Source organism: Lutjanus erythropterus, chromosome 8 (genome assembly GCF_056507025.1).
Source record: "Lutjanus erythropterus isolate fLutEry1 chromosome 8, fLutEry1.hap2, whole genome shotgun sequence".
NCBI classification, from domain to species: Eukaryota; Metazoa; Chordata; class Actinopteri; order Lutjaniformes; family Lutjanidae; genus Lutjanus; species Lutjanus erythropterus.
Genome location: NC_139324.1, coordinates 35,446,862 through 35,463,747, shown reverse-complemented (window position 1 = coordinate 35,463,747; position 16,886 = coordinate 35,446,862). Strand labels below are relative to the sequence as shown.

At 37.5% G+C, this 16,886-nt stretch overlaps 1 protein-coding gene across 3 annotated transcripts in view; it reads right to left on the bottom strand.

Moving 5' to 3' along the window:
- LOC146323139 (LIM and senescent cell antigen-like-containing domain protein 1) overlaps positions 1-14,819 on the bottom strand; it is a 40,921-nt gene extending 26,102 nt beyond the window's left edge. The window contains exon 1 of one of the 3 annotated variants that reach the window (XM_084725387.1): positions 14,661-14,819. In XM_084725387.1, the coding sequence (XP_084581513.1) occupies positions 14,661-14,689 (29 nt within the window). In that variant the 5' untranslated portion in view covers positions 14,690-14,819. Of the gene's footprint in view, positions 1-3,977; positions 4,133-7,766; positions 7,911-14,660 lie in introns of those variants that run through there. The other 2 variants (XM_084725388.1, XM_084725386.1) reach the window with 2 other exon arrangements.
- Between the last annotated feature and the right edge of the window lie 2,067 nt (positions 14,820-16,886).

The following is a 16,886-nucleotide window of genomic DNA, read 5'->3' as shown; positions in this document are numbered from 1 at the left end:
TAATCTCAACACACTGACAAGTATTTGTCTATTACATTTTCCATCTGCCATCTGCCAAAATCAAAAACCATTAATTGCAAAAGGCTAAAAAGAATGTGGGACCTTGGTAGCTTTAACATTTAAAGGCCCAGTGTGTAAAATTAACTGGGATTCATCTGCAAAATATGACATAAATAGAAAATAATATAATATATAAGTGTGTTTTCATTTCATGTTTTGGTCGCCACGTTAAACCACCATGTTTCTACAAGTCTACGAGTTTCGCAGCCACGCCAGGTTCTCCCTAACACTTGGAACAGGAGAGATGGATGAGATCCTTTGTAGTCTGCAAGCTCACCAGCAGATGCCACTAATTCCCACAAACCGGTCCTTTAAAACTTAAATATGTTAACAAGCAATAGTTAATTACATAAAATTATTTTTTCCTAGGGACATGTTATAGTGTCCCAAAAATCTGCCAAATTCCTTGTTGACTAAATAGGGGCCCAGGTACCCCCTTACTTATTTATTGATTTATGTATTTATTTCCTACATAAAGTTTTTATTGGCTTAGAACTGAGCCGATATGAAAAAAATTCCAGTGTAAGAAATGGTGGCCAAAATTTTCACCATATGATAGAATTTTGATAATTGTTCAGTCATTTGCCATTTCTGTTTAAATTCTGTCTTAATGTTGGGTCTGTGTCTGCAGACTTAATTTGAAAAATTTCAGACCCTGATTCTCAACCAGTGCGAGACAAGCAGCTTCAGGCCAAAGTAACAGATCAAACACACCTTGCTCACACAGCCACACTCCCCCTCACGCACTGTGTCAACAGCAACCATGGCAACATGAGACATGAGGGCTGCTGGCAAAGCAGAGAGTCTGCACACAAACACAAGCATATATATGCACACACACACAAACACACGTAGTACTCAGTGACACACACTGATTCAGTGACTGTGCAAACATAATTAATGACTAACATTTCCTTTGTTTTGCACTTTTTGTTCCAGACACCCATTGTGACCTGCACGATCACGGGTCCAGTTCCACTTCACTCTACTGAACAGCCTGAAACACATGCAGCTAAGAGAAGTAACACATATAACGTTAACATGTTATATGTGCTTTCCTCAATATCGTAAAGTAACCAGGATTTTATTTTTTTCAACATTTAAATGTTAAAAATGTTGCTGATGAATTTATTCATTCATTTAATCAAATTTTGTAAATGCTGGACATGACAAGGTTTGCCTTTGCATATGAAAACTTAATTGAAACTATGGTGTGTTTCACTTTGAGCCAATGGTGCCTCTTAATGCAACATTATGCAACTATTTTACCTTTAAAAAAACAGCATCAAAGTCTGTGATGGTACACTGACTTGTAATAGAGACTCACACACACCTAATGTCTGTTCTTGCGTTATATAACTTGGGTTGAGCAGGTACAATCTCCTGTGAGAAGTGTGTCACGCTTTATGGCACTATGCTGCACACACCACCAACTATGGGTCTTCAACTAACTATATGAAGAAGCTGGCTCAATATTCTCGCTATGGACAAAAAGACAAAGAGAGGAAATTGAAGGAGGAAGCTAAGAAAAGAACAAATGTTGCAAAAATACCAAATAACGATTCTTGCATAACAGGGCTTTATGATAATAGTGCTTAGACGTGTGGAGGAATGCAGATGCTTTGAAGAACTAGTCTTTATTTTTAGACCACAAATGTTTTCATGGTAAGTACCAATTAAGGGGTCAGTGTGTAGGATTTAGCTCATTCTAAGGCAACAAAAACACAAAGACCCTTATTTTCAGGTGATTATGCATTCATGAAAACATACTTAATAATACATACACACTACATAATATTATATTGCATTTCTGCCATATTCTAGTTTAGTTGTCATGGCTTCAATAGCTTCATCATCACTGTATTTTGTACTGACTTTTCAGGTGGTTAGAATTTGTGACATCAGCCTATTTTGTTACAGGTGACAAAACATTCCTTACAAAGAACATATTTAAATAACAGACTGTCATCATGTTTTAATCTGAAAAACATCCACACAAGAAAGATTGGAACTGATACATGTACATTCTCTTTCTCACCACCACTCGTGGGGGTTTTCTGACTCCTTTTCTACTCATTTTTGTTTGTTCTTTTCCTAAGTGGTTCTGTCTTGTCCCATTCTCTAGCATGCTTTGTTTCTGCTCTATCTGTGGTTTAAAACAGTCTTGATATTTACTGATGCAACTAAAGAAATTTGTAGGCTAATGCTTGATTTGATGCAGACAATCTCTGTGCTCATGCAAATACTGGAATCAAAACTGGCATGAGATTGCACTCAGGTATGAATCCTAAATTGTTATTTTAGAACCATGAATCCTCCTCTAGCACTGCTGTTTGTATACAAGGACCTATATTTATTGGAGATTCGTAGTAATTCTCAAATAAAATCTTGTTTTTTGCTCAATACAGTGACCCTGCCTGCCCAGATATTGTGTATTCTCAACTTTTTCATCAAATTATTTTTGGAGCTCATGAGACGGAGGGAGGCTGCAAAGAAAATGAAGTGTTTGTGGTTTGACTGGGGACACCTCTAAAGAGAGGAGCTCCCTCTTTCTGGCCACATTCCTCACATTACTACATTCCTCTAATCACTTCAGGATCACACACACACACACACACACACACACACACACACAAACACACACACACACACACACACACACACACACACACACACACACACACACACACACACACACACACAGATGGGGAGAGACAGAGAGGTGTTTGTGAAAGACCTGTTGAGAATGTCGAAAAAGAATATCCAAAACTGATTTATTGTTATTGTATTGTGAAACTAATATGGCAAAAGTCTGCGCATGTTGTTCATCACCGCTGGTCGCGCAACTCAGAGGAATTCAGTCATCAGCTGCAGTATTTACTGACCAAATACTCCACCACATCTCACCTTATCTATCCTTGTCAATACACAGAAAGGACATTTCTTCAAAGGTTCTTTGGTAATGATACTGTTTCTTTACCAACACAAACAAACTCTCCCTGATTCAGTTCATGATGCAAGATGGTTGATCTGCTCAAGCTGATGATAACAAAGCTGATAATCGGCTGATGACACCAAAATCAACCCAGAGGAAGACCACAGGACACCACATTGAAAAGTCAACCATCATAGCAGGATTACTCAAGAAATGAGACATAGTAGACAATAAAGTTATCTCAGTTTCTTAGACTATGGGGATGCTAGACAGGTTTTACAAGTAATTTCTTCATTTTTAATATTTTTTTTATTACACCTTAAAGTTTCTATCTGGAGCAATTTAAACCATTTACATGGGCTGCTATGAAAAAAATAAACATAAAATGATGCTACTTTTAGTTAAAAGATCAAGTGTATATTGTCTGGTACAAACTGAGAATGACTCAGAGCTCAAGAGTAAGGATTGGCACTTGCCAGGGGCTAGTAAAATGCCATGTTGGGAAAGTAAACCAGGCAACTCACTATAAGAATTTAACTGGTTTATTAAGTAAGATAAGTAACTAAGTAAGATTAACTAAATAACATTTTCCTCCAAAATGGCTGCAAATTCTGTTTTCAGCTTCTCAAATATGGGAATTTCTCACTTTTCTTCATTTATTGTCATAATAAACTGAATATTTTGGGGTTTTAATAAAAATAAAACAATTTATGCAGGGAAAGTAAATATTAACTCCGGGCAAGTAGATTTCTGACCCACTTGCCTGACTGAGCAGGTGAACAAAGAAAAAAAAACATGAATACTCAATCCTGGACTGACAGAGGTGGTGGGCAGAATAACAGCAAGACAACGTATAATATAATGCCAATAAAATACCAGCACTAGCAAAAGTCATCACAGAGCTGAATCAACATTTCTCAAATGTAATCTCATCAATAATTTGACTTTTGACAAGACATTAAAAGCTTCACGGTAGACTCACCTGAAGCTGTCCCCGGCCAGACTTCCATAGCTGTCTGGTCTCTCCTGTCTTCGTCTGTACAAGTCAGAGTTTGACAACTCTTTCAGCCTCAAAGAGTTCATCTCCCCTTCCCCTCTCTCTCTCCCTCCCTTGCTTCCTTCCTAGCCCTTGTCTGCTGAGAACACTCAGTACACAGAAATGTGACTACTGTAACAAAGTGTGGGCATTAATATCCGAGCATAATAAAAAGATTATGTCTCGTGCCGGTCTTGTTCTCTCTCTCAGACACACCTCCAGGGCTCACACCCTTGAGGAAGGACACATACAGAGGAGTGGTTTCACGGCCTGCACACCTATCAAACACGTCTCGCTCCTCCTCCTCTTCCCCCTCCTGCTACAGGTGGAGGAAGAATGCCTCAGAGAAAGAGAGAAAAAAGTCGCAGAAGAAGAGACAGGCATTTCCCTTTCTGGCCTTTACCCCCACTGTGTCCTTTACCTCCTACTTCTCTCTGGCTCAAAATACACAAGTGACAGTACAAACAATAAAAGAGAAAAGGAAAGACTATTTTCCTTAATCAGTAATGATAGATTTAAAGTGTATATTAGTTCTGCAAATAACAATTATTGCCATCATTGGTTAATCTGCCGATTATTTCTTTAAATTAATCAATTAGTTGTTACGCCAGAAAATGGTGAAAAATGTTGATCAGTGTTTCCCAAAGCCCACAATGAAATCTTCAGTCTAAAAGGTATTCAGTTCATTGTTACAGAGGACTAAAAAAAAACTGAAAATATTCACATTTGAGAAGCTGAAATAAAAAAAATGACATTTATTCTTTAAACAAAAATAGTAGTAATAGTAGTAATAATAGTCTCAAGAAAAACCATATCAAGCACACGTTAACAGGATGTACGAATGTTTCATCAGTCATCAGTCAGTCTCATCCAGGTCAGGCATAATGACAGTGTTTTGATCTGTACCGGGTAAAAAAAAAACAATCTGATCTGAACAACAACTTGTATAGAGCAGTGGGAACACGCAGACCGAGTAAAGATGCATTTTATCGAACAATAGCATCTATTATGGAGTAATATTTTCGGGTTTCAAGCTTTCACCACTCTTCAATTAGACTTGAGCTCCTCCATTGTGAACCGTGAATTTAATTCCCAGCAGAAACAACAAACTATTGAAAAAGAGGAAAATGTCAACCTATGAATTATTCATCGCAATGTTATTATGTGGGAACAAGAGATCCTCCCCGACAGACACAAAACACGGTTGATGCACATTTTGAGACCCAGCTGAAAATTGCCTCTCATATATAATTAAAATGATTAAAAACAAGAAGCAGTGATGTCATCAGGGCAGGGACACGATTGGTCAGAGGAAACAAACAAGCAAAGTCAACAAGCAGCCAAAGAAGTACCAGATGTAAACAGAGCTTCACCTGCAGCAACAGAACATTTAAACTGATAAGCGATCTAGTTCTGAAATTGCTTGTGTTTACTCTTTGTATACCATTCAGTCAATACCTGTCATTACAGATATGAGGTGTGAAAGGTTGATGGTGTTAAATGGCTGTGGGCGGACGAACCCCTGAGAAAAAACGTCTCTCTCCTTAATCAGTACAGACAGTTACGTGCCTTGTGAACTATGCAGATTCAGCAGCTTGCCTTGACCTGTTCAGCATTCCACATGGGTTTGCGGAACGAATACACACACACACACACACACACACACAGAGAGCAGAAGCGTAAAATGTGAATGTTTGAACTTCAACATCAGCTTCACATCCTGGAGCAGCTGCAACAAGGTCACAGAGACTGACATGTCTGAGTATGTCAGAACATTCATGATGAATCATAGTTTCAGGCTTTATATCAGAACTCACTACAATTCAGTCCATTTGCGATGTGCAGTCCCCCAAAATTATATATATAAAAAAGACAGACAGATAGTTTGGGTTTTTTTTGAAGGATGCTTGTAACAAGTCAGCTCAGCATACTTTCTACTAGCATAAAACTTTGGCTGCATGTAATTTAAAGGGATAGTTCAGGTTTTTAGAAGCCTGGTGTGTGAGGTATATCCTTAGTCAGTGTATTACCTGCCCTAGAAAAAAAGGTCCACCTAAAAAAATCAATACCAGTTTATTGCTTCATCCTGCTGTAAGGGAGCTTTTTTTTTTAACAGGAAACCACAATTATATAAGCCAAATATCGCTCAGAGATTATTTTAGGGATGGTTAAAGAAATCTGGTACTAGACTGGTACTGGTTATGACTGGTCAGTACCAAAATATTGATATGCTCCTGGACAAATAATACTGCTATCAGTATTTATATAATGTTACATAAACAGCTGACAGGACAAAAATTTGTAAGTGTGGGCTCACTTTACTAAATTTGATTTCACTAAATTAAAATGCAGCTAAATGCAAAAATTCTGGAACCAATTTAACTCCTTAGTAATAATAAAATAACCTTCAAATCTTTTCACATATTTTCATGTCACGTCTTTATTTTTGCACCAAATTATGACAAATACTATCAATTAAGGTATCAATAAGTACCAGTATAGATAAGCAGCACCAGTATCGATATCAGTATCAATAAAATTTGTTGAGGAACAGACAGACAACAACAGCCAAGAGCGTCATGGTTTTATTATTCAGCTCATTTAGTCTCAATTGTTTGTGTTTCATGAATTAATTAATTCATGTTTAACATAACTAATGTACTTCTTGAATGGTTTAAACAAAACTTACAATGAAAAACTGACTAATTACTAATGATTAATTGATTATTGACTGTGAGCATTTTCAACTATTGATTAAGAACAATGTTAATTAATACCATATTCACAAAGAGATATAATGGCTGAAATAATGTACGTTTTGTTGCTGAAACTGTCCACAGCAGTACATTGCTTAGCTTCTGTGCTGATTCTCCTGCTGCTTTTCCAAACTGGGGGCGTGTTGACTGCCATCTGCTGTTGGTAATACACTCACTATGGATAAGTACCTAACTATCCCTTTAACTTGCTTGCAGCCAAAGGTTTGTGCTAGTATAAGTGTGCTGAGAGGGCTGTCTTATTATAAGCACTCACACAGACTCATCTCTCTCTCACACACACACAAACACACACTCCCATTGAACTAAAACAGAGCAGACATTTTCCATAATCCCCAGAAAACTCCAGAACCATCCTCTCTACCACATGAGTGCACACTGCCACCGTGTGGACAACATTGGTACTACAGCTATTTGAAACCTAACCTAACCTAACCTAAAACACTGCAATGGTGAAAATGTACTCCATACATGTGCGGTTGACTGTGGGATTACAATATTTTTTTGTACTCCCAAAATCATCAACATAACTTGCATTTTCAAAACTGACATGATAAACGTATTAAATCTCAATATATTCTAATTAGCCAATTTATCCATTCTCCTCTACTGAGGTATCTCATTACAGCTTCTCTGCTGTTGGAATCCTATTTTCCATAGGATCTATTTATAATTAAAATAATATAAATATTGGCATCACTAAGACAAATCAGCATAAGTGTACAAACAAGTACATACACAACAGTCCTAATGCTGAGCCACAGTGCAAAGATTTATGCAATGAAACATCACTCTGACTTCAACCTAACTTCCTAATACAATACTCAAAAGTGCACTGAGGTGTTAAGATCCTGCACAGCTCTATAAACAGCATGGCCTACAAATTTAACATGAAGGAAGTGATGGAGCCAAGCTCCATTACAAACAGTTAAAGGCTCGGAGTAATACGAATTAATCTTACCAGTATTTCGTGTCAAACTGCAGTGAGGATATTTCAGTTGTCCTTTTGCTGTCACTGCAAACGCTCCTACTGCCGCTATCTGTATGGCCACATCACTTCCTGTTTGCTGTGGTGTGTACGTGTGTTTGCGAGTGTGTAAAAGTTTGTGACCACTTGTGCCTATATGTACCAGTATGTGTTTGTGCGAGATGTAAAGCCAGCAAACACACACTTCTAGCCACATGTGTGTGGTTTGGGCCTTTGGCTGTGGGGTGAGACTCAGGGAGATCAAAGATGGTGCAGAGAAGAGGAGGGAGGAGGGAGATGGGAGGAGGTGCGAGGAGGTGCAGGGAGCCCCCAGTGACCAGACTGCATGGATAATCAAGTAGTTCTCATAGACCTGTCATGTTAAATGTGTCTCCCCAGCTGCTATAGAGGCAGTGAAAGGTCAAACCCACTCACCACACTGACTGCTACTGACAAATTATATTGGGTGTGTGGTGGTCCAACATAATCATGGGTGTGCCATGAAATACGCAACACAACTCTGTCTCACTGCAATTACACAATGAAAAAAAAGTCTGACTGTTTTGCAACTGTGTTAACTTAACAATTAATATAAATAATGACTGAAACTTTATCAGTTTATGCAAAATACTGTAAATAAGAATAAAGCGAATGAAAACATACAAAATGAATTGGTAGAGAGGTGGTCACAGCATTATATGTGCAAATTACAGCTGCAACAATTAACCAAGTAATCACTTCTGATAACTGATTCAACTTTTCAGTCATTTTTTTCAAGTGAAACTGGAAACTGGTTCCAGCTTCTTAAATGTAAGGATTTACTGCTTTTCTCTGTCATTTATGATAGTAAATGGATTAGTAGACAGAAGAGTCATTGAGTTTAAGACTGTTGGTTGGCATACAACATATAACATGTTAGAGTATATGACATACAGGGTAAATAAAATAAAAAATATCTGCAGTATAAAAAGAATCAAGTTCATATTTTCTATTAATAAACTAGCATGATGGTCTATGGATCATTTCTAGCAAGTGCAAATAGCTCCCACAACACAGCAGACTTATTTTTCTGACATATATCTGGGAGAAAAATAATAGAGATGTCTTTAAGTGGAAATAAAAATACCGTGACATGACTATTTCAAAGTCTCTTTGCACACACATAAACACACACTCTACCATGGAGGAACTGCTGTAAGCATGAAAGGACCATTGCACAGCCTGTTGTTCATTACTTCCTTCTGCATCAGTCAGGCAACTGTCTATTAGTGGTGTACTAAACACACGCTACACACTATGTACTCGAGCTGCAACAATTAAATGATTATGAATCCATTATTAAATTAATCACCAACTATTCTGTTAATTGATTAATCAGTTTGAGTATTTATTTATTTATTTATTTGAAAAAAAAAAAAAAGGCTTCGGGAAGCACTGATCAGCATTTTCACCTTTTGCTGACATTTTACAGACCAAACAACTCATTGATTAATCAAGAAAATAATCAACAGATTAATCAGTGATGAAAATACTCATTAGTTGCAGGCCTACTATAAACTATGAAGAAAAACTAACAACAACAAAAATGACAACAGTGTTTCTTATAGCATCACACAGACCCATCAGTATTTTGTCATTGACAGCAGTTGAGGGATACACCAAGGAATCGTCTTTACTATTTCTTATTGTCAAATGCCTTAAAACCAAAGTTATAAGCCTTTTTTGAAAATGTATTAAAATGTAGGAACTAAAAGTAAATACTTGCCAGAAAAGGGCTCTAGTCTAACTTTTTTCTTTACCACTGTCCTGGAAAAAAAACTTTAATGTCCCAAAATGAATGTAAACCATCCCAAAATCAAAATGTTGTTTATTTACTTTCTTAGCATATAGGCCTATTTGCTAGTTTTTAATGGCATAACATAAACACCATTAAATGTGGAAGAAATAAAAACATTTATCTATTATTATTTTGACTTAACTTTTGTTTTTTATTGTTTTATTTTTAGTTTAGGTAAAGCACTTTGTAATTAATGTCAATCAACAATTTTTACTTGCTCATACTTTGTTGATTTGGTCCTCTTTCCTTGTTCTCTTCCTCTTTTTGTGCTACTACTACAGATAAGTTGGCTACATAGTTAAATAGTTTTGTATTTGCCTGTTTTTATGATCATCTGCAGAGGGTGTTTTATTATGAAAAATGACCAAATTCTCTCTGCTGTTTCTGTCTGACTTCCTGCCCGCTTGATCTGCTCTGTACAGACTGACACGGCATCCATCAAAAACAGAGTGGAGAGCCCCCTCTCGGACATGCAGCAGTGCAGCTGGTGTAATCGCAAGCATTGTGTAGAATGCCCATTATATTCAAGAAAGGTGGACATCTCCACGGCTCATGTCTCCAAAAACAGCACTACAGATAGGAGTTAATATATGTATTTTTGATTTTGGGGTGTACCTTTAATGCTTCATGCTACTCTGAACAGAAACTTTGAGTCCTGCTGTGCCTCTTAGCTCTAGTAGCTGTAAGTTCTTTCAGCTCTGCTGGTCAAAGACACTGCAGGAGTCTGCTGTCCACTGGTTGCTGGTTGCACGGATTTGTTGTTAACCATGTAGCATTATGATATTAGTATCTCATAAGAGTGACTAGAAAGCTAAATTTCTGACACAAACCTATATATCATACTTCTAAAACATCTGATAAAAGTTATGTATGTGACAGAGCTCCCTTGTGCATAACATGACATTATTTATTATTAATGAAATCATGTATTTCCATCACTCAAACAGCCCCGTGTCACAGCAGGAGCCTCACTGTTTTCTCTTTTGCTCTGTTCATTTGTTGCACTAATAAATGCATAAATCTACTACTGATACTAACAGAAGACTTCCTTGGTCTGTCTCACACTAAATGCATTTCAGTGTGAAAACAGAGGTAGGCCTTTATTGTGCTTCATCATGTGACATCCAGATCCTCCAATGAAACTTCAAACTACTACAGAAGCCCATTGTACCTCAAGTTAAAAGTTATCAATGAGCTACAGTCTGTGTGAGCTGCCATAAACACTTCACACTCACACCCACACCATATGCATCAAGTTAGTACACACACAGTCCAAATCCTACATCACACAAGTTCACCGCTCTTCCAAACAAGGACAAGTCCACACTGGAGACTGGGACATTCTTCTAAGCTCTCGTTGTATCAACACGGTGCAGAGTCAGATAAAAAATGTAATGCTCTGGGAATGCAGCAATCCTCGGGCCTTTAAAAGACTCGCCCTCTTGCAGCTTTTAGTGTCCAGAGTGCTTTATAAAAGCCAGATTCATCCCAGGCCATAATTAACTGTGCAGTGCACACAGTAGCATTCACACTGGTGGAAAAAACACTGCTCTGAATAGCAGTCCCCGGGGACTGGATGGTCAGGAAGTGGTTCAGAAAGCAATAACTACTGTCCAGTGAGCTTGTGTGGACATTCCTGTGCAGGGAGGAGGACGATCTGCAGAAAATGGAGGACCATCCTCTTTCCTTCATTAAAATTTCTTTCTCACAGCTATTGTTTTTGTTTTACATCACTTCTGTCTAACATGTGAGGGCAGGCTGACATAAATATATCAAGTTACTTTCAAAGCTATGATAAAACTACAAAATTAGTGCAGTAAAACATCCAATACAATATACAGTGGAGGATTCTCTTGAACTTGAGTTTGTGAGAGATAATGTTCATTTACAGTTTAAGTCAAAAAACATTGCAACTTACAAGCTTTAACTAATAATGTAATTAAATTAGACAGTTTGCAGATCCATATCTGTTAAAATTCAAAGGTTGCATGATTAGTTAATTGATTAGCTGTCAACTATTAAATTAATTGCCAAATATTTTGATAATCAGTTAATCTTTTTGAATCAGTTTTAGGAAAAATGTACAAAATCTCTGATTTCAGCTTCTCCGATGTTAATATCTTCTGGGTTTTGTTTGTTTGTTTTTGTTTTTTTGACTCCTCTATAACTGTAAACTGAAAATCTTTGGATTGCAGACAAAACAAGTGATGTGAGGATGTCACCGAGCGCTTTGGGCCAAACAACTAATCAATTAATCTGGAAAATGACTGATCAATGATTAACTGATAATGACTATAATCATTAGTTGCAGCCCTCCTGAGTTTACTGTAAGTTTAATTCTCCAGGGTTCACTATTTTAATTTCAATATTTTATCAGAGCAGGATATGAGACTTTGTTCTCTACACTTCTATGGACTTTTTTTTAATTTAACATCGTCTCAGCACGTCTCCAAATTGTTCAAGGAGACGAGTGAAAAGAAAGTCTGATTATAAAGCTACATCAAAAATGCTATTTTAATTGAGAGATCCTTAATAATGCAATCACATCATATGACTTGATATATCTTTAGTATTCTGACAAAATGTGGGTTTGCTCGTCTGTGCTGCAGAGTTAGCCCCATAAAGAAAAGCAACAAGAAGCAGGAAGAATAGTCAATAAATCTGGTTATTGGTGAATTTTGGAAATATTAGATGGCTCTGGCAATTAGATTTCTTATGGCCAAAATGTCAAAGGGCTTTTTACACGTCTCAGAAATACCACTGCTAAAATAATTATACCCAACTTCAATGAAAATAAAAGTGTACCGATCTTTCTGCTATTCTGCTATTTCTGCTACATGTGAAGTTATTGATTTTACTGTCTATTCTCTCCTTCTCTATTTATGCTGTTTTATCCGACAGTATTCGCCTTAGTCTTTATTTATATTTGTTGTTATGCATGTCATAGCAAATTCCTTGTGAGTGAAAAACTGCTTCACAATTCTGATTCTGATTTCTGAACTTGAGCAGCTAGTAGACAACAGTGTGTTCTCTAGACCACTGCTTCCCAACCTAGAGGGTCTCGATCCCAACTAAAGGGGATTTATTTGTATAGCACTTTTCATACAAAAGGAATTATAGCGCAAAGTGCTTTACAATCATAGCTAAGAGAATACCCCCCCACCCCCCACCCTGCCCACACACCCACACACAGGATCACACAAACCCATACAATCAGCACTCATGTTATATCATGATAATGAGGAAATTAGATGAGGAAACACAGGAGATAAATTTGAAATATTAAAACAATAAAAGTATTAATAATAAAAACAGAAATAAATACATAAGATAAAAGAACATAAAATATTTGACAATTATTAAATGGAATAGAATGAATAAAATACCTAAAAATTGAAATTTAGTTAAAAGCCAGACTAAAAAGGTGGGTCTTAAGTTTGCCTTTAAAAATATCAATATTGCATGTCGCCCTCAGATCTTCAGGCAGGCTATTCCATAAATGGGGGGCATAGTAATAAAAGGATGCCTCACCGTATGTTTTAGTTTTAACTTTGGGCACTGTTAAAAGGCCACTTCCAGAAGACCTGAGGGCTCTGCTGGGTTCATAGGGTAAAAGCAAGTTAGATAAATAAGAAGGGGCAAGACCGTTAAGAGCTTTATAAACCAATAAAAGAATTTTAAAATCAATTCTAAAACGTACAGGAAGCCAATGCAGAGACTTTAAAATCGGTGTAATGTGAGCTCTCTTTCTGGTCTTCAGTCTGTCAGCATCCGAGCGGCTGAGTTTTGGAGTAATTGTAGTTGTAAAATATTCTTTTTAGGGAGACCAGAAAGAAGAGCATTGCAGTAATCAATCCTGCAAGTAATAAAAGCATGAATAAGTGTCTCTGCATTGGCTTGAGAGAGAAACTGTCTTATTTTGGCGATGTTCTTTAAATGATAAAATGCCTTTCTTGTGACATCCTTTATATGAGCCTCAAAATTCAGTTCTGCATCAAATATTACACCAAGATTTTTGACTTGCTGACACGGGCTAAAAGAGAGGGCCTGTAGCTTGCTAGCCAGCTTCTCTCCCTGGTCCTAGTTCCTATAACTATCAAGAAAACAAGAACAGGAAATGATCTGCTCAAAATTCATCCAAATCACTAATTTTTACTGCAGTTCCTGCAGTTTTTGTAGTCACTATTTGGGTTAGTTTAGTTATAGTTTATCAGTTATTCTGTCCTGTTATTGTTATGCATTACACGTAATATGAAACATCCATAAAACATGTCACTAACGTACGTTAGTTTACTCAATGACAGAAATGGGGTCCTTTGAGGAGAAAGGTTGGGAACCACTGCTATAGACTTAGCTAGCTTGCTGTCAGTTGCTAATTACTTTATCTGACATGTGCTAAAGAACAACAGCAATTCAGTTTACATTATTTTCAGACCTGCAGTCCATCCTGTAACACACATGGTGCTTTTCATTCCGGATAACAGCACATACAAGCTAGGAAACAGTTAATTTTAATTAAAAGAAAAAGTAAATGGACAGACGTTTTTCAAACCAAACTCCATTCAGGAAATCTGTCATTTTAACTGAGCGACAGTTCAGCAGGGCGCGCTTCACTTTAAACAGCAAACGGCACAAATATTTCAACAAACATTTGACGTCTGGAAAAATGTTATTGTAGTTCTCTAGCTAAAACTCGCCATTACCGTAATATCACGGTGGAGGGCGCTAACGAGCAGCCAAAGTGACCAAGTTGAGATTGTAGCAGCATTAAAGTACATTAGCTAGCATGAAGTTAGCGTTTACCTAATGTAGTACAACTTTCCTTGATAAAAGCCTTTTTCTTCGATGCACATAAGCTTTTCTTTGTACGTGGACAACATTATCCGGGCAGATTATAAATGAGTTTTGCCCTGACTGAATAACCCATGAGAGAATGGAACAAACCGGGGCTGCTGCGGTTTTTTTTTTCTTCCAGTGAAAAACTGTCAACTTCCCAACTTATCAGACAAACGTCTCTGATAGCGAAGCGCTTTAAAAAACTTCTCACTCACCCGTTTGTCATTTCCGTGATGCCGAGCATCCCTCCAGCTCTGTCCCGGAACACTCCGCTGTTTTCTGACTTCAGTCGCAGACGTCCAGATGTTGTACAGTCTGGGATGTAACGCTGACCGCTGTTGGTTTCCTCACAGAGAGCAGAATGGCGAAAAACGGGCCTCGCCTCAGTTCACCAACCGTCAACACACTTCCGCTTAGAACTTTCAAAATAAAATCATTCCGCTGTTAAGACAGTGGTACAAGGAGTTCTTGTGTGTGTAGTGTGGAGGGGCAACTGCATTTCATTGTACAGTCCCGTATTGTACGACAATAAATCTGAATCTTGGATCTTGACCCTACCATCAATTTATCGCTTAGATAAGAACATATGATATACTACATTAACATACATATATTTGTTTCTTGTATCTGATCAAAACATTTCTGAGCAGATTTGCAGACAAGCACCTTAATCTAATCAAATGTATGTCTATGAAAGTCAGTTTTGCTACCCAGTTTTGAACCATGATAACATAAACAATTCTACTGATAAACTTTTTTTCACAATAGACATTCAGACTTTCAGGAAAAAAACAATTGTTAAATTTCATTTAGCTGCTTTGGTTTCAGGGTTGTGTGTGATCGCTTACAGTCACATTTAGTGGGATAATTGAACAGAACAAAGCCAGAGCCAAGCGCCAACCCTGATCTAATGTCTGGCAGATTTTATGTTTTTAGTAGCAACAGCAGAAAATACACAAAAACTGTAGGCATGTAACCAGAGAGAAAAACACTCAATAACTATTTTAAAAATTGTGCTTTTATTTTGAAGGCCAGAGCGCTGGCTGACTGTTTGTGTGTGCGTGTCTGCGGCAGCTTCTCACTCAGTCTGTGAGCCTCCACCGCTGGAGAATTACAATTTCAGTTTTAGAGCCAGAAAACTGCAAGACCCGCCCTGCGAGCTCAGCCAGTGCAAGAAGTGTTTGCGTTAACAGATCAAACTTGTGTTTGTCTCCGGATCGACGGCAGGATGCTGCTCCTGCATCCTCTGCGGTCTCACGTCACGCAGCCTGTTTCTGAAGCAACACTTTCAGGATAGATGGAAAGTGCGACTTTTCATTTTGTGGCCGTCGGGAGCTGTAGTCAAGTTCAACATGGCGAGTGGAAGCCGTGAAGAAACCTGTCCCACAGCAACAACTTCATAGTGAGATTAAATAAAAAAAAAAAACACACACAGCCACAGGTTGTTGCAGACACTGTAATGGAAAGAATCTGCCTGCAACACCTCTGCAAGGATTTGCGAGATAAGAGGATAATAATTAATAAAAGAAAATAATGACAGTAGGGAGAAAATCATATATCAGTGAGGTGTTAATGATAGTGCTGCTTCTCAGGGAGGTGAGAGCAGATAATAGCATGTTTACCCTCCTCCCAGTGGCAGATACAGTGGCGATTATTTGTTGTTTCCTCCCTGACTGCGTCATACTGGAAACCACATATATTTCCTTAAAAGGAGAGCCCCTAAAGCCCCTTCCCTCCTTCATCGGGGATGAGGGATTTCACAGTAAGGAATGCATAAGAAACTGGATTTGTCAGTTTACACTAGAAACAGATTGAGGCTGAAGCTGAGAAATTCTGTGTTTATCTGACAGAGATGTTCAGCAATAAAAATCAAGGATTTACATGACTGAAAACATTAAGGGAAAATAATAACTGCTGTGATTTTATTCTCCAATACCTCTATATCATGTTGTACTTATGAGTTCATTTGAAGAGCTTTAGCAACATACAGAAGCAGGAAGTATAGAAGTACAAGTAATAAGTTACTGTACGTAAGTGGATTATGAAGGTATCTGTACATGAGTATTTATTTTCCTGACAACTTCTTACTTAAACCCATATTTTATCTGTAACTTTCCACCCCTTACATTTTCAAAACACGCTTTTTAGGGGAATTATTGATTGTTTTTACGTTTATATTACGCTGCTTTCCCAACATCAAGACCAGCATCAACCTAAATAGATGAGATAATATCACTGACAGAGACAGTTGCATATCAAAGACGACAGACGTAACAACATAAAAGCAGACAAGAGAGGGTATGGAAGCTCATTTCTGACAGTAAAAGAAAAGAAATATCCCCAAGTCAAAAGTTTGAGAAAAAAAAGTGAATTATGAGAAAAAAAAATCCAAATTATGAGTTAAAAAATATTTGATCTCATTGGATATTTTCTTTTACTGG